The 18,527-nt window shown below is 34.9% G+C and overlaps 1 protein-coding gene and 1 pseudogene across 3 annotated transcripts; one reads left to right on the top strand and one right to left on the bottom strand.

The window, feature by feature from the left end:
- Positions 1 to 1,217: 1,217 nt before the first annotated feature.
- LOC105333335 (protein inturned) lies at positions 1,218 to 17,800 on the bottom strand. Of its 3 annotated transcripts, none has more exons than XM_066074772.1 (18): positions 16,348 to 17,800; positions 11,609 to 12,099; positions 11,358 to 11,443; positions 9,916 to 10,119; positions 9,684 to 9,790; positions 9,413 to 9,502; positions 8,978 to 9,230; positions 8,709 to 8,762; positions 7,360 to 7,422; positions 6,993 to 7,217; positions 5,809 to 5,858; positions 5,033 to 5,134; positions 4,524 to 4,624; positions 4,184 to 4,293; positions 2,732 to 2,817; positions 2,243 to 2,411; positions 2,002 to 2,141; positions 1,218 to 1,621 (listed from the first exon to the last, which is right to left on the bottom strand). In XM_066074772.1, the coding sequence occupies exons 1-18, from the start codon at positions 16,425 to 16,427 to the stop codon at positions 1,519 to 1,521; spliced, it is 2,514 nt and encodes an 837-aa protein (XP_065930844.1). In that variant the 5' UTR covers positions 16,428 to 17,800; the 3' UTR covers positions 1,218 to 1,518. The 3 variants fall into 3 exon arrangements, with proteins under 3 accessions (XP_065930844.1, XP_034299845.2, XP_065930845.1); XM_034443954.2 differs by lacking the exon at positions 16,348 to 17,800 and adding an exon at positions 14,249 to 14,315; XM_066074773.1 differs by lacking the exon at positions 16,348 to 17,800 and adding an exon at positions 14,210 to 14,244.
- Positions 10,633 to 11,134, top strand: LOC136272576 (uncharacterized; annotated as a pseudogene).
- Positions 17,801 to 18,527: the final 727 nt, after the last annotated feature.

The raw sequence follows: 18,527 nt of genomic DNA, 5'->3' as shown, positions 1-18,527 counted from the left end.
TTCTTTTAAACAAGCATGACAATGAACAGGATTCAACAGGTTGAGAAATAACGAAGATGTATTCAATTTTATTAACTTTATAAGAAATAGCCGTCTGAGAAAGTTTTAGTAGATAAAAGCTTCCCTTACACCCGTACGAAACACCAAAGAAATCGTTTTACTATATGTATTAATAGCTATAAATGAATTTAATCTCAATAAGTCAATGTAAAGTAGGTAAAGTGTGTAAATTGTCGTGTTTGTGAACGTTTTCCAGATAAATAAAAAGAACATGCAAATTCTTCCATATTCCGACGACTGGCGTGCAGTGAACTTTTAATGTAGCAAAAGCTTTGAGCAATCACGAAATGACCCGAAGCACAGTAAACTTAAACGTATGAAATAAGATACGATAACCATCAAATGATGAAAGTATTATAATACTAGTATTATGGGTTTCTATACACGTTGCAAAAGTAGTTTCAGTATTGTGGCAAATCATCTATCTAGTAATGTTTTAACGAAAGTAGTTTCAGTATTGTGGCAAATCATCTATCTAGTAATGTTTTAACGAAAGTAGTTTCAGTATTGTGGCAAATCATCTATCTAGTAATGTTTTTAACGAAAGGGGTCTGTACAGAGATACATAATCCTGATCTACTTAGTGTGGCATGAACAAACAAATGGTCTGTTATTTACAATCGTATTAATGGGCATGACAATATACAAAGAATTCGGTACCGATCCTTGACTGCACAACAGGACTACTGTAAGCCTGAGTGGGAGAGTGCCAGAAAACAACTGTGACGTCAGTACAATCGATCAAAAATTAACTCGTTCAAAAAAAAGTTCTGTGTCAATTTTCAGTTCAACAATCAGGATAGACGCAAAATCAAGATCTCAGCATATAACACGTCTATATGCAAGAGGACATCAAAATACTAGAAACTGTGTATACAATAAAAATACCTACGAACAAAAATTAATGCATCTTTAAAGTTTCATAGATAATCTGGTTTATCTTTTCATTAGAGTTGCACAAGGTTTTTCTTAGACCTTCTGTCTTTCTAGTTCGTCTCTATTGTTAGGAATTTTTGGCTAACATTTTCTCGGTCACACTTACTTCCGGTAGTTTATAAGTTTTATGAACTAAGAATTTTATTTCAGACAAACGATAACGGGTGTCTAAGCCAAAAAAGAATCTTTGTTTAATAAAAAAGACAAACATAACACAGTGATTCAATATTTATGTTTTATTCATCAGTGAGTATAATGAAGTGTTTGCATCACACTGTGAACTTGAAGGAATGAATCCTGCTTTACTGACCACTCACAGCAGAATATCTGCCTTCCTTCAACCACCGACACAGACTAGATATCCCGACTAAACAATAACAAAATAACAATTCTAATCTCCTGTCATTGTAACAACAATATCAACAAAACAACAGGACCAAATGCCCTGCATTCAGTACTTGGTCCCATGTTACTGGCTATTTACAGCTCAGCCTATCCTTGAATAATCTGGTGAGCTCTGTATCAACTTTTCACCCCAAATCCTGCCTTAAAAGTCAGTTCTATCATGTTCTGAGGAATGCCATCTTGAAAACACACATAAAACTCTTCCTTTGATCTTTGGCGCCTGTAAAAAAAAGATTTCATTGATTTTAATATGCTCTATATGGTTCTGAAATTACTGAAGCAAGTTACCCTAAATTCATATTCCTATACATGGGTTCCCATCTCGCAATACAATAACATGCATCAAAGACTACTAATTTACTTGGTTTAAAAAGTTATGGTGAAAAACAGTCTTCCTTTCAGCATTCATTAATAAAATTGATTGAAATATAATATCCCCCATTTTGCTAACTATTTAATAAAATAAACAGTATACCACTGTTTCAACCAGTTTCTGAATCAGTTAAATACGTTAATATCTACCTCACTTTGTTAATGGAGAGAAAAGTAAGTAGTGGAGCAATAAACAATGGTTTTAATTGAGGATCCCAGATTACTTACCCAACTACCCAGTATCTAGCTGTCCCTCCAGGGGTGGGGACTGCAAACATGATCCCCTCCTCCCTCATAAAGTTAAATGTTGTGTCCTCCACACGTGGAACCTTTGTCTCCATATCTGGTATCAGGGGAGGAGGTGGCTTCTGAAAACAGCATGGAAATGAAGCATCAATACTGCTAGTTACAAATACCTAATCCTAATACCCCATCTGACAATCCAATGACACCTGTCAATCAAACTTACCCGTCTATATCTGTACTTTTCAAACATGTGTTTGATTTGTGAACAGCTGCGGTGAAAGTTCTGAACTATCTCAGCCAAACCCAACAAAGGATCAGGGGAGATAATCACTCCCTCGTACTTATCAAAATGAAGGAAGTGAAGAAGACAGTTGTCTGCCCCTGTTGTCATTCTAAAAAGAGTCATAAAAGTGCCTTTTACTTCATTAGAATCTGAAGCTTTACCAAGTCATTCTTTTAATTTTTTAGTCTTTTAAATCGGTATTTAAATGTAATATATGTAGTTCTGTCTATCATAATACTTCAAATTGGCAGAATACAGGCATCGATGTCACCAAAATTTTCAAATCATTCCACTCAGTCCTCAACTCAAATCCTTATATGAAAAGTGCATTAATTTGAGGTCAAATCTCAGACTTGAGGCCAAGTATTGACTTGAGGAAAGTTGGTGAAGGTGGGTCCTGGCGTATGTAACATCTTAAATAAGACTTACTTGATTTTGTCTGCCTGAGGAAATGTAAAATCTGTTTGTTTCTCTTCCTGTAAATCAGCAAATAGTTTCCCCTTTCTTTGTCTTGCCTGTAAAACATTTAATGCATGTAAGAATCAAACATAAATACTATCAAAAGTTAATTCATCATATAAAATGTGGTCATATGTGGATCTGCTAAATACTGTTGATTAATTGAATTCATAGGGCTCAAATTTTGTGGCTGCCTTTACCTTGAATTAACCTAAATTCATTAAATTTCCGAATAGATCCACAAAATTACATTAAAAAAAGACCTTACTAAAAAAAACTTTAAAATCCAAAAAATTGGCTCCCACAAATTTTAAATGATTCCAGTGCACAGTATTGCATTTACATTCAATAAAAATCAAGTATGAATGTATGAATGATTTTAATTGCAAATGATATCTATATTAAAGTAGTCCGAGTATCGCACTGCGTCATAATACGGATTTTACAATATTGGTTCGACTTTTACAAAGCGTTTTAGATACCCGGTATTGATTTTGCTCTACATCGCTGTTGTAAACAATGGCAATAATAAGCAATTAGAACGGTAATACATGTATTCTATGAGAGATAGAAATGATAAATGTTGAGAAACTCGATTCTGTTAAAGTAAAATGAAAAACGAAGTGTCTGATTAACCAGGATCTCAGGTATGCCTATATCTTCTTTGTTTAGATGCCCCCCCCCCCCCCCCCCCGAAATTTTCTTTTTCTTTTACCAAAACCGGTTTAAATTTATAGACAGAAGCTATTTCGAATTTATTCAATCGTCAATTAATCAATGTTTAAATGATAACTAACATTGTTGACAGATCTAGGCAGAAAACTGTAGCAAAATGTGATTTTTATGGATTTTTTCGTCAGGGTCTACTTGGTTTAGAGCTTATAGCGTGAAAAGTAATCCGTCAACATATAATTTATTTTACCAAATCTTTTTTCTAAGATGTCGATCTATAGAATAAACACCATGAATTTAAGTTTGAGTCCATAAAATAGTAAAAAAATTACCAAACGCAATACTAGCATTGCATTTTTTGTATTCTATTTTGATACATCAGGTCCATAAAGCGTACTTACTTACAAACATTTGCGCAAAATTATTGATGAGATATGGCTTAAATAAATATTTATACTCTATTTTGTATGTTCAGTTCTAATTTTCCCAAAATTGGTAATTATTTTTAGGAAAAACGGACGTCTGACAAATTTCGTAATTGTCAATAATTTTCGCAAGGGGGTACACCCGTCTGAGAGGTGATAACAAACAAACTAGCATGTAAACATGCATATTTTCTTTTGTATATGTATTGCTAAAATGTATATCTATCATTTAAAGCTAAGCTTTTAATGATTGAGCCCATTTAGTGCCGAGTATAGGACTACCTTAATGCTCCTGTATGTTACCAAGAGAGACAACTCTGCCTACCCTGTCACTTCCAGCACTGGAGTTACTTTCCAGGGATCCATCTGATCGGACCGAGTCCTTCCGCACCAGGGCTGGTATCTGCCTCCCCCGGGTCAAGAGGCTACCCACATCTAGAAATATTACACAAACACTATCTAGGGGTCCTGAATTGCTCTAAGTCAATATACTACCTTCAAACAAATTTTCTTACTTGATACAAGTTTCGAGTGACGATAATAATTTGAATCAATTCTGATTGGAAAAAAATGTAATAAAATACTGAATTGTAAGTAAATTGTAATTAATGGATTGTTTAACACATTAAGAAAACTAGCTTACAGGATATTGGGGGCAGAGTTACCTAGTTTAGGACTGGAGGTCACCGGGTAGCCAGCATTACTGTGGGGGACAGGCTGAGTTGAATCCAGGCTGGGGACCAGTTGAATCCTGTGGGTGGTGTTTCTACAGAGAAAGAAATCACACTATACAATGGATATACAGGTAGATGAAGATTTCTTAAATAAGATTTATAACACATACACATGACAAGGCGACATTTTTATCAAGGCTTTGTACAACTGCTGCTCATATTACTATAGATGCTGAACATTCTGCGAAATGAAGGAAACTTTTTGCAAGACCACGTCATTCTGAAGTGTTTATTTCTGAATTTATAAACACCAATTTCTATTAATAAGGTTTATCCTAAAATAGAATGAATAGAATGTCAACCTACAAATGTGTAGAGCTGAATTATACATTCTGTCTCTCATACGAAGGACAAAATTTCAATTAGAGATACCTAATTTCTTTAGATTGATGTGTATGGTCCCTAAGTCTCTGTCACAGTGGACAGGTGCTAGTACCTACCTCTGTTTACACATCTGGGAGAGGTCCAGTGAGTTGAGCTGCAGTAGTACAGCCTTAGCCTGGTCTATGTACAGAGGATCTGGACCCGGAAACTTGTTCCTCCTGTAACACAACCAAAGGAAAATCAACTCCAATTTCAACAGAAAATCAACTCCAATATCATCCTAATGCAAAAGCATTGATAAATCTATGTGGTTAAACATAAACATCAAATATATATTTATTTACTTCAATATTAACAGAAAATCAACAACCAAAGAAAAATCAACTCCAATTTCAACAGAAAATCAACTCCAATATCATCCTAATGCAAAAGCATTGATAAATCTATGTGGCTAAATAAACATCAAAAATATATTTATTTACTTCAATACCAACACAAAATCAACTTCAATGTCAATCAACTCCAATGTGAACAGAAAATCAACTCAAATATCATCTTAATGCTAACGCATTCATAAATCTATGTGACCAAATAAACATCAAAAATATATTTATACACTGACATTTAACCTTTATATGTACATGTAGATTATAGTATAAAAGAGTGATAATGTCAGGTTGTTTAGCTTTATTTGCAAATTTAATTTTGTGTGTTCCGATGTCATCTCTAATGTGCACTAAGTCATGCATCATCTTATACCAGTTTTTATTGAAAGAATGTCACTAAATGTCAGAAACAAAGACTTTATACAGAGTTTTTTAAAGAGTAAATTAAGCTTACTGAATTATTTCACAAAGATAAGAATGAGATTATCCACGAAGGTGTCACTTACTTCAAGGCCCCACCTTTAATCTCCAGCAAAGTACACAGAATGCTTCTCTTCTAAAAATAAAGTTTGTATGCATTTGTGTTGTAAAATCTTGAAATAAGTTTTCTTAAAATATAAAAAATATTAGGTATAACAAAGTTGGTAAGTTATTTTCTCTATGTAAAAGAGGAAGCACTGATATTGTTAAGTTCAGTAAAAATTTAAATAAATACAGATCATCATGGAATATGAAAATTGTAATGAAGTTCTAATCATTTAGATCAAGAAAGTATGCAAATTAGAATTGCTCTATAATGAACCAGGAAACTGGCGTGTGATAGCCAGGGGTGATATGCCTAAGAGTACACTGGTCTAGCTGTAGTGTTTTGGAATAATTACTTGACTACATTAGATTTAATTGCTCATTATTACACTCATAAATTCTGTCCAACCATCCTAACAATGTTTTATGTCCATTCACTTCCTACTGACTGCAACTTTACCTAAAAACACACTTTACATAGTGTTGTTCTCTTAATTAATCAAATAGTAATTTCATGGACAAGTTCATTTCATGAATTTTCATTGAGTTCACATAAAACACTAAATCAATTTCATGCTCTGAAGGCAATACCCTGGCATCAGTAACAGTAATGCATTCTTGCTCTGCGTCTTAGGTTTTCTTTGATAAAACACTGCCCCATTAAGTGATTGTGTTTCTAAATCAATACCGACAGTGTTATTAATGCAGCAGACTTATTCTGTCCCCATCACCCAGAACAATAAAATCCAGTCATGTGTGACACATTACCAGCAATATGTAAATGACCCAATTGAAGGTTTGAGATTGCACAAGAGATAGTATGGAGAGTGTAGGGCTTACTTATGAGGCTGATTAGATGGATGGCATTAATTCATATCTTAGTTAAAGATTTACAGAAAGAAGGTAATCTTTCAAATATAATGAATTGTAGTAGTTTATACATGTACTAGTCAAAAAAAGACTATAGTATGTGGAACTGATACAGGTATATGTTTATGATTCATTGAGAGAGAGAGAGAGAAAGAGAGAGAATGAAAATAAAAGAGAGAGCAAATTGCTGATCCTTCACACTAATTTACAAAAGCATTCACTACATTTCTAAAAATGTGGAACTTGAAGACAAGTTTTACTTATATTAAATGATCAGGATATGGGAATCACTCACATAGCCCACGATGAGCCAGATAAGTTTGGCTCCCACTGGCTCCGTGTAGCCGAACACCTGCTCCTCCCCGAGGTCATACATCTGTCTCGTAGAGTTAACTTCCTGCCACACAACGAGTTGTTGTATGTTGTCACGGCAACACAGGGAGAGGAGGCAATGGTATTTGAGGTAAAGGTAGAGGTCATTTAAATCTTCTTTTGGTAGATGATTGCACAACAGTGATGACTACGGATAAAACAACATTGTCATGTAAGATAATGTACTTATTAATCCTAATTGCAAAAAAAAACATTTGTAATTTCATTATAATGGCTAGGATGAGCATTCAAAGTACCAGCCAGTAATGAGAATGGCAGATAATTCTTACCTTGTAAAACATACATGATCCAAGTATGGTGAAAGCACGTCGACATCCAAAATGACTTTCAGACTGAAAACAAATGAAATACTAGAACTTTTTTTTGTCTTCAACAAAAAGTAAGGGCTTTTCGACAGCCCCATTATCCTTTTTTAATTAAGTGTTCCAAAAAAATTATTCTTTTATTTATTTCCAAGTGTTCTAAACGCCTTGGTATCCCCAGTTGCTTTGATAGGAACTTATGAGCAGTGCAATGTGAAAAGAAAGATAACTCCAGAACTTTACAGGTAGCTACACTTCTAATTTCCAGAGGAATATTTTCAAAAAATCATATCGAAGGAAGTATGCATTCCACGGACACAAAACTTGGTATGCCTATAGTATTTATTCTCTACATTCTTATAGCAAAGCGAGATAACTCTTACTAAAAAACATTTTGAAATTGAAACAAATGATGATCTTTGGGCCTTCCTAACCCCTATAAGGACTCAAAAAGTGGCCCCTTGGACCATAATTTTAAGATTACACTCTTCATTTTGAACAATAAACTGAAAAGATTTTTAAAATTGGAAGAGGAATAAAAAAGTTACAGCTTAAGTGCTGTTTTGTACGTTGGCCCCTGCAGATCCCTAATTTTCTCAAATTGTCTACCCAAAAGCTTTTCCGGTCCGCGCATTGTGTGTACCATTATACATCTGAAATATTGTAATGTTAACTTGAAGACTTTTTGAGAAAACGAACGACGCGTGATTTTTGTTTAACATTGAAACTCCCATAGGTGATTTTCATCGACCTATAAAACCGGAAGTAGTCAATATATGTCAATGAAACTCGGAATGTACGTTTATTACTTCTATCTTAACAATGGTAGGGTATAATTTAAATTTTTAAAGGTCATTTGAAATTTTTTGTTTTTCATCCCCCCTTTTCTAAAGTTTAGGATTTAATATCTCAAAAACCGTAAGATATAGAAAGTTGTCTACGCTTACAATTTTGTACACCAATACAAGATGTATCTAATTCCAAAAGCTGAACGTTCTTATTCAAAAACTAAACAAAGTATCGCGTTTCGTTCAAATTTTACAATTTTCCTTATATAAACCGGAAGTACCGTAACCGGAAGTTCAAAACCTTACTTTTCATAGATTGATATATTTGCTGTAAGACCGTTGCATAATTGTATCTATATACCTTCCAGTTTTATAGAAATCGTTGACAAAAAACTGTCGAGAAAATAATAATAATAAAAAAAGACAAAAACAATAGGTCTTTTCGACCGAAAGTCGAAAAGCCCTAATAACTAGAATAATATTTTCTGTTTGGTTTTAAAGTGACTTACTTAACTATTATGTGCTTACCATGTCTGAAAATTCTTGAGCCTCCCATGAAGTTAGGATTTTGTCAATGTTTACCTAACAAAGAAAAAAGAACTATAATATATTTCATGAATTTTCACAATATCCATAGCATAGATGTATGGTAAACTTACAAATGACATATATTTATACAATAAAACATGATAACAGCGAACACCCTTTTAATGAGTTCAAGCTAACTGTCATTTCCAATTGCCCAGGCCACTACAAGTGTGCTTTAATACTGTATTCAGACAATATAAAGTACTTACATTGTCCTGGGTAGAGAGAGGTAGATATGGTATGTGACTACATAAACTTGTGTCTAAGGATATTTGTAGTTTCCTTGACAACGTTTCAGAGTGAGGCTGACTCAAACCAAGGCTGTGGAAGAAGAGAGCTAACAGACAACTCAGTTCACTATGGTTACTGAAGTTCATGAATGCATCCATTACTGAGCCGTACAATACTCGCATCAAACGAAGTAAATCTCTGATCACCATGGAAACACTCAACCTCGACAACCTTTTAAAAAAAAAGAAACCTGTTCTAAAATAAGTTTCGGTATTGGATGTTGAAGCATTATGTAAAAGAGTTTTGGAAACCAACTAGATTTAATGTTCATTTCTATCCTTTTTTCCCTTTCTCACAATGTCAGATATATACATAGGTACCAGTAATCATCTTTAAAGTGAACAATATCTTACTGAGCTTCTTTGAAGACAAGAAGAAGTAGTGTTGTCTCCTCCTTGTAGTAAGCAACTGTGTACCTCTCTCCATTACATTCATAACTCGTTCTACAAAAAATTAAAACTTTCATCAAACAAACTTTAATTATTAAATTTGACATTACAAATGACTCTGATTCCTTCCAAACCTTCTGGTATATGCAAAGAAGACACTGATTAACAATTAAATAATAAACAATCAATATATTAGTGATAAGTGTTCTGGTAGATTGATAAGGAGGAGCCTTACTGCTGTAGTTTGGTGTGGGACCACTCCTGAGCTGTGTGGTATAGGGTAATTAGTGCTCCCCTGAGATCACTCAAGGTCGTCTTGGGAAATTGGTAAACAAGGTCGTCCTGCAATACATTTGACATGACTTTTTGAAATATAACTAATATGCATTTTGGCTCCAAGGATTTTAATATCTCATAACAAAGGGAATGATTGTTTAGCTTACGATTCCCTTTAGCTTGTGGCCTACCTGTGAGGACTCGGTCTCTGACTGAAGTTTCTGGAGGTCAATAAACATCAGGCAATGCCCGGGGGTGGAGCCCTCCGTCTCTGTTCCACCAGACTGACCACCAATAAGCTGAACCAGTTGTTGGTCAGCAGCGGTGGCTCGCAGTGGACTCAGGACAGGGACCTTGGGTTGTTTACTGATGACCTGTTGTATCACAACAGACACCTACAACAAAGAAACACATATATACCAGTAACAACAGACACCTACAAGAAAGAAACACATATATACCAGTAACAACAGACACCTTCAAGAAAGAAACACATATATACCAGTAACAACAGACACCTTCAAGACAGAAACACATATATACCAGTAACAACAGACACCTTCAAGACAGAAACCCATATATACCAGTAACAACAGACACCTACAACAAAGAAACACATATATACCAGTAACAACAGACACCTACAACAAAGAAACACATATATACCAGTAACAACAGACACCTACAAGATAGAAACACATATATACCAGTAACAACAGACACCTACAAGATAGAAACACATATATACCAGTAACAACAGACACCTACAACAAAGAAACACATATATAACAGTAACAACAGACACCTACAAGACAGAAACACATATATACCAGTAACAACAGACACCTACAACAAAGAAACCCATATATACCAGTAACAACAGACACCTACAAGATAGAAACACATATATACCAGTAACAACAGACACCTACAAGATAGAAACACATATATACCAGTAACAACAGACACCTACAAGACAGAAACACATATATACCAGTAACAACAGACACCTACAACAAAGAAACCCATATATACCAGTAACAACAGACACCTACAACAAAGAAACCCATATATACCAGTAACAACAGACACCTACAAGATAGAAACACATATATACCAGTAACAACAGACACCTACAAGATAGAAACACATATATACCAGTAACAACAGACACCTACAACAAAGAAACACATATATACCAGTAACAACAGACACCTTCAAGACAGAAACCCATATATACCAGTAACAACAGACACCTACAACAAAGAAACACATATATACCAGTAACAACAGACACCTACAACAAAGAAACACATATATACCAGTAACAACAGACACCTACAAGACAGAAACACATATATACCAGTAACAACAGACACCTACAAGATAGAAACACATATATACCAGTAACAACTTATTTTATGTACAGTTAGATTAAAGTAATCAAACTTTGGCTGATGGTCATATATACATGTATACATGTACATAACACAGGATAAGCAGTGAAGCTGTTACATAGTACATACAATGTATATATTTAAAATGAAATGACTCTAAATACTGTATATTTAAAATGAAATGACTCTAAATACTGCATTATTGCTACATGAGAACTGTTAACTCCTATTCCTACCTCTTCAAGCTGAGAAATCTTAAGCAGAACATCGTCAATGTTGTCCCAGGTAATCTCTCTACCATTGATCAATCGCAGACAGTCTCCTGTTCAAAATGAAAGTATGACAAAATTATCACAGGAGAAATGCAAAAATTAGTTTATATGAATATCCTTAAAAGTTGATTTGTGAAGTCTGCAACTTCAACCATATATAAGGCAATGAAGCAATCAGCAATGAAGCAGTCAACTAACTTAACAAATTTCAGTACCTATTTGTATTTTGGAATATTTGGCTGCGTGACTATGAGGCACCAATCCTCGGATACACAACCGCTGACCACACGCGGATCTGGACTTGGACGGAAAGTGTCCAGGAATGATTCCGATAAGCTCCTTACATAAAGCTCGCCCAAGCTGTCCAAGTTTTCTATCCTTGTCAGAAATATTTAAACTCTGCAGGTTCACTTTCTTGACTTTAAGTTTGACTCTGCGGATGCTATCCATTCTAGTAAAATCCACAGTGGATTGTGAGCACCTCTCCCCCACTATATCTAAAGGTTCGTAGTCAGGATTACTCTCTGATCCCCCTGCTGTATCCTCGTTGTCCGTTCCATATCCTGTGTCATCCGTGGAGTGCCCATTGTGGGGACAGTGCAGGTTCTCACATTTGTGTTTCTGGTTTCTGAATAATTCTAGGACAAACAACCTGTCCTTTTTGTTACATTCCGACAGCTTAACAGAGGCAGAGCTTTTGTACACACTGAAAATCAAAAGGAGTCAAGTATTCTTATTAATGTGCATTCTTTAGGGTTTTAAAACCACTAGTAGAGGTTCTTAAAACTTTTACAACCATTAAGCAGGCCGTAAAAGTGTCAAAATATATTTATAGGTATCTCACATACATGTATAAGATTTTGAATGAAATTCAGCTCTAGAAATTATTAATAAAAATAAATCAGGAAGATTTTGTTATTCAACTTCTGGCAAAAACCTAATCCTACAAAAACACAAAAACCCACTATCAGAAAATGTTTGTAGAAAAAAAGTTTTTTTCACAACTTTGTTTTTACATGATTTAACAAGTTACCTAACAGTAGAGTGATAATCACGATGATGTGTAGACTTTATTTGGAAAGATTGTTTACCGTTCTGCGTTATCGCCCATTATCTTAATGTAAATTTACTTTAAGTATTTCTTTGTGTTATCATATGAGCTAAGTTTACTTTAAGCCAGTGAGTAAATGAAAAGGATGGGATCCTAACTTCTTTTCTTATTTAAAAACAAACAATAAAAAGTTCTTAATGATTTTATATTCCAGAATTGGTATTAAAGCTTTTGTATTCTATGCAGGTTTACATTAACAGAGATTAGGGTCACATTCATGCATATTAAAAAGAAAATGCCTTTGATATTTAATCTTTCAATCTTTAAAATACAAATGCATTCTACATTATAAATTTTCTTGTGAATTTTAGAACTACATACTTATCTTGGAAAAAATGATTTTGGGTTTAAAACTACAATTCAACCCTTCTTTGAAATAAGTTTTCCCCACATAATAAATAATAGACCACCTTTAAGTAAGTACTTTTCAGATACCAGCTGTATATGAATTATTGTTAACTCTACTTTTCCAAGGCAGTTTCAACACCATAAAAAATCCTTAATTATTCAACTGAATCTGAAATGCTCTCTCATCAGACACCTATATATTTCATACTACATGCAGTCTTTTACGTCAATTTTTTCTTTGATGTTTTATTTTCCTTTCTTTCATCAGTACTATTTCTATATATTTTCAATAAAATAAAAAAAGTCCAAAATTTCTGTTTTTAAATGTCCCTCTATTAAAATGTTTATAAAGTTAAAACAGTTTAAAAGAAAAAGAGGGTGATATGAAAGTATAGAGCCGATAATGTTGAAAAATTCTCAATTAGAAATTTACTTTTCTTCAAACATGCAGTCTTTTACGTCAATTTTTTCTTTGATGTTTTATTTTCCTTTCTTTCATCAGTACTATTTCTATATATTTTCAATAAAATAAAAAAAGTCCAAAATTTCTGTTTTTAAATGTCCCTCTATTAAAATGTTTATAAAGTTAAAACAGTTTAAAAGAAAAAGAGGGTGATATGAAAGTATAGAGCCGATAATATTGAAAAATTCTCAATTAGAAATTTACTTTTCTTCAAACATAATTTTTTCTTTATAAAAAGAGGGGGCATGTCACTAATAAAATCTTAGACTTCCCCTATAATAACCCTGTATTGATTTTAATTGTTCATCACCGATATAAATGTTTGCTTGTTTGTTTAATCAATTATTATTTACAAGTATGTGTATTTATTAAGAAAATTGTCAAAAAGGGATGGGAATAAAAATCCTGTTAGGACAGAGTGTATTTACTGTAGATTTTAGGTCAATTCTTTCTTTTTTATGCACATTTTTGTAAATCTAAAATTTGTTGAATAGCTTTTCCAAATATCAATGTATTATAAACTAAATCCATGTAATGCAATTCCATCACTTTTTATTATTACGATAGTTAAAATTTTAAACATCTTTTACACAGATTTTGAAAAAAAAATTACATAACTAAAATGGTAATTGATAACATATTTTGAGACAACCCCTGGAATACTTGCAAGAATTTTGCATTGTCTGAAGATTATGTGTTTTCTTCCAACAGATTATCCGTAATAAAACCGAATTTGACTCCTAAATAGGCGTCATCTTTTACAATTCAGTATTTAAAGAGTACATGAATACAACAGATAGAGAAAAAAAACATCTTAGTGGAGTTGCAAATCCAGTTGGCATGAATAAAACATTTACATGATGCAGACAAGCTGCTTAGATGCTGACTACTCACCAAAAATATTGCTTAATCATGTTAATACAAATATTTTACCTTTTTAGTAACGTTAACACAGACAAAATCGGTCAACTCATCACCATCTTTCTAAAGATTGCTCGGTAAATATAAAACCGTTCCGCAACGTTCGCGGATCCGGATTGTATTATCTACACAAGACACCCCCTCCCCTCCCACCCCAAACAATAAAAAGTCTCGAATTAGTTTTTTGAATGAGAATGTGGAATGGGTAATCGGAGTTTTAATAAATATAATTTTACCGGTTGGAAAATTTTAACAAAGATTAGGGATACATGCATTACATAATTTCCCTGCATGGTCTCAAGCCCTCCCCATCACCCTTGTGCTTTATTGATATCCCTACTTCAGTTTGATATGTATGCACGCAAATTCTCTGCTTCCTCTTGCAACAGTAGTTCCATTTGATCCAATTGTCAAAGATTTCTGAAGCCAAAGTTTACTCATGTAACTACAAAAGTTTACTTTATTTAGTCTTAAGTTAATGAAAGTTTCCTTTCCGCCAGAAAGCTGGGTCCAGAACGTTGCCACAGACTTAAAACCTTAGAACTCGACCTCAATAGAGCTTTTGTTCGCTTTCCGTTTATATTTTTCCAAATAGAAAAATAGTTTGAACAACAAAATCAACAAATAACCTGTCTAAATTTGTCTGAAGTAAACCGATTGTGGCAGTTTAGGCGCGCCCCTGGGTTCATTCATTAAGGCACAGCAGGTTCTGTGTAAATAATGCTGGGGATCTAATGAAGCCCCGCGAGTTATTTAATGTTATCGAAACTCGCCTTTACCATACTAAAGGGAACTGTTAATCCTATTAATTCTAAAACACTTCAATTATCAGCAACTGTCGGGCAGGTGTCAATAAGGACACCGACTGAATCTCAACAGCAAATATGGGTAAAATATTATGTATTATTCAGATGTTCATAATTTATTTTCCTTTGAATTCACTGTCTTTCTTTACGCATCTAGATCAATTCCTCTCTGATTTTGTTTTAACAAAAGATTCAAAACATTAAGAGCAAATAGCGATGTAAATCGACACAGAAATGCGGATATAATAGACACCCAGACCCACTAATCACCGCAAACATCGGGTTGTGATATCTAGGACAGGCGGGTCTTTGATCAGTGTAGGTATATTTCTGATATTTCAGTGGGATGTAGATATTGATAGGACGGGACTCTATCTACCCTACAGCCGCATTACTGGGTCTCCCATGGAACTCCCCGAGATCCAAGATACAATCGCTATTTCGCTGACAGTGGGGACACGATTTGGTTCATAGCAAATACATTAGGACCCAAAAACTGACAAAAGTAGAGAGAATATACGGTGATCACCCATTAAGACGAGAGAAATCCTAGCTTGGGTGTAACAGTTATTGGAAATAAGACAGAAATGACTTGCATACCGTGTGAGCGACAATTTACATAAAATCGACCAAAAAACTCCCGAAATATTATTAATAACTTGCCTGGGGCACACGTTGGTATGAAAATTCAGATGTATAGATTGATTGATTGATATTCGTTTGTCTACACGCATCCAACGTTGTCACGAGCGTAAAGCGACTCGGTGGAAGAATACATCAAAAGAATAAGGTGTTTTCACTAAAAACACTTAAAACCAGCCGGAGATTTTAGATTAATGCATGACTGGGCGACCCCTTTGTCTCCTTGCCATCCTTTTACATTCCAAAAATCTGTTACTTCTTAATGAAAAATAGAAAAGAAAATGGCCCAGAAAGCGTTTTGGGGGGGGGGGGGGGGTCATCTATTCCCGTACTTAAGGAAATTCAAATCAATATGATAGACTATATATATAACCGTATCAGCACTGCTACTTAGGTTTAATGAAATCTTGGTTAAGTTTCATGATACGATTTTACCATCTATCAATCGTTGTGTAATTAATGAGGGGTTAGCATTCCACGGAATCTTGGGGATCAACCGCAGTGGACATTTATAAATGGGGAGACGACTTTCTCCTCTCGTCACTTAGGCCTAAATGTCTCGTTCCCTAAACACTACAGATTACCACTGTTTACCAATAATCGTTAAATAAGAGTATCTTATCGATGGCTCTATCCCCCCGCTAGGTGGGGTACGCCGGATACCTGTTAGAGAGGATGGTGTTGACGCTGTCAAACTCCGACGCCTCCGTGGCCCGGGACAGGGGCACCTGCAGACCGAACATGCCCCCTGGTGATCGATCACTTCCGTTTCCTGTCTCAGAGTCCGGCAATCCGCCGCTCCGGTGTGATCCCACCGCTCGTCCCGTGCTCTATCTCACACATTTCGGGCACTCTAGGTTGCCCCACGATCAATCATTATAGATCCACACAACTACTGTTTGAAGAAAAAGTTAACTTTTTAAAATATTCACAACAGTTTGAAAAGTTTAAAGAACAATTCCTGAGTTCGATTTTCAATGTGTAGAAACAGTGGACCGTGTGTATAGGAGCAGTCCTTTGTAGCGCTAATCCCCGCGCGCAGTTTCGTCCGCTTTATTGCCGAACATTTCCGCCTAGGCCGGGACCTCTCTGTGCACTGTCACATTTACGTTCGATTTATTCCATCTTAATTGATTTCCAATAAAACCAATATTCAGCGAGCGTTCAGGTAAAACAATGGAAAGATTCCCCGTAATCATTCACATGTGAATTCACGACACAAACATTCACACAGGACTCGAAATTCAAACGCTATCCGATTACCTTACCATCAAAGAGACACATTTTACTAGATAAAAATTCACTCAGCCATCCATCTATAACTTGTGTTTTTGTCTTATTACTATGTACTATTTACACACGGAAAGTAAGTGCGTATCTGTGTGACTAATCCGGGCTTTATTGGGGTCCAAATAATCATTTAATAATCCGCACTGCGGGGACCCACCATTCTTCACTCAATCTCCTAATTCCAGTTAACAATGAGAGATAGTTTGTGTATTCGCCATTAAGCCCTCACAATATTTTGACATATGAATTTTATAAGTTTACGCTTATCCTTCGATTTGGTCGACAGAAATCCTTACCCCAGGACTTGCCCTACAAATCATCTCGGACAGCAGAAGACCTTGAATACCACACAAGTACCGCGACCTGTGTGAATTAAATCCACGCACAAATTCTTTCAAAAAGTTCTGAGTGTCACATAAATAATATCAACAGTCATAAATCTTCACTATTCCATCGAAGGTGTGAATCGGACGCTAATTATAGGACCCTTAATATCAAGCACCTTGCTCAAATCCTCTTACCGATTTAGTAGTAAAAGCCCTCGAGTTCAATTTTCGCACCTTTTTAAGAAAAAGTCATTTTAACCATGCAGTCAATTTCATTGATGATAATCCTTTAACTGTACCCCGCTGTGGCGACAGAAATTCTGTTAAGTAGTCCGTCCCCTCGGTAAATAAGGAGGGTCTTTAAATACTATTCTCACCTGATGGTCAGAACGCTAGGATACTCCAGGGCCACGCCTCATGCACCCTCAGACCGACAACGAGACCTCTCCACGCACGATACAGGCGCTAATCCAATAATTACATCTTAACTCAAACCTTGATATCTTAGCAAAACTTTGAACCTTAGTTGTTTAACAACTCTTGTCTTAAATGATTTGCTTAAAGTGTAGCGCGATAATGCAAGAAAGTTTGTCAATATTTAAGGCCGTTTATAATTGCGATATCGGGTCTTTTGGGTCGGGAGAAATGAAACGTTTGTGAATGCAAACACTAAAACGTGCATAGACAACGAGTCGATTAAAATACCTCAGGGATTTTAACATCCGACAAAATGTTACAAGTGTTTTTTAATCCGAAAATAACGAAAGAATGATTTACAAACCAGGCCATGTCAGATAAAATCTCTTTTCTAAAGGAATCTTATATCCAAGATCGAGTTATATCCAAGATCGAGTTATATCCAAGATCGAGTCATATCCAAGATCGAGTTATATCCAAGATCGAGTTATATCCAAGATCGAGTCATATCCAATATCGAGTTATATCCAAGATCGAGTTATATCCAAGATCGAGTCATATCCAAGATCGAGTTATATCCAAGATCGAGTTATATCCGAGATGCAGCGACTGGAGGCTGTTTGAGAAATAACATTTTCGCGATGTGCATATTTAACTATTTTACCGATAAAATGTATGTAATAATGCTTGTAGAGCCTGTACAATGTTGGAAAAATTAAAGTTAAACAAAAGGTTAATATACATAAAACTGACTAAAAAATAATAAATAGATTTCTCATGCACTTGATTCAGTTTGTAACGATTTTTATT

Source organism: Magallana gigas, chromosome 2 (genome assembly GCF_963853765.1).
Source record: "Magallana gigas chromosome 2, xbMagGiga1.1, whole genome shotgun sequence".
Lineage (NCBI taxonomy): Eukaryota > Metazoa > Mollusca > Bivalvia > Ostreida > Ostreidae > Magallana > Magallana gigas.
This window is presented reverse-complemented; position numbering and strand designations above follow the sequence as displayed.

Bases quoted from the DNA above. Each gene is read 5' to 3' on its own strand.
- LOC105333335 (XM_066074772.1), bottom strand. From the start codon at position 16,427: ATGTTCGGTCTGCAGGTGCCCCTGTCCCGGGCCACGGAGGCGTCGGAG. The intron at 2,412-2,731 runs GTAAGTCTTATT...GACTCTTTTTAG, and splicing joins CCTCAGGCAGACAAAATCAA to AATGACAACAGGGGCAGACA. The intron at 1,622-2,001 runs GTAAGTAATCTG...TTTTTTTTACAG, and splicing joins GCTAGATACTGGGTAGTTGG to GCGCCAAAGATCAAAGGAAG.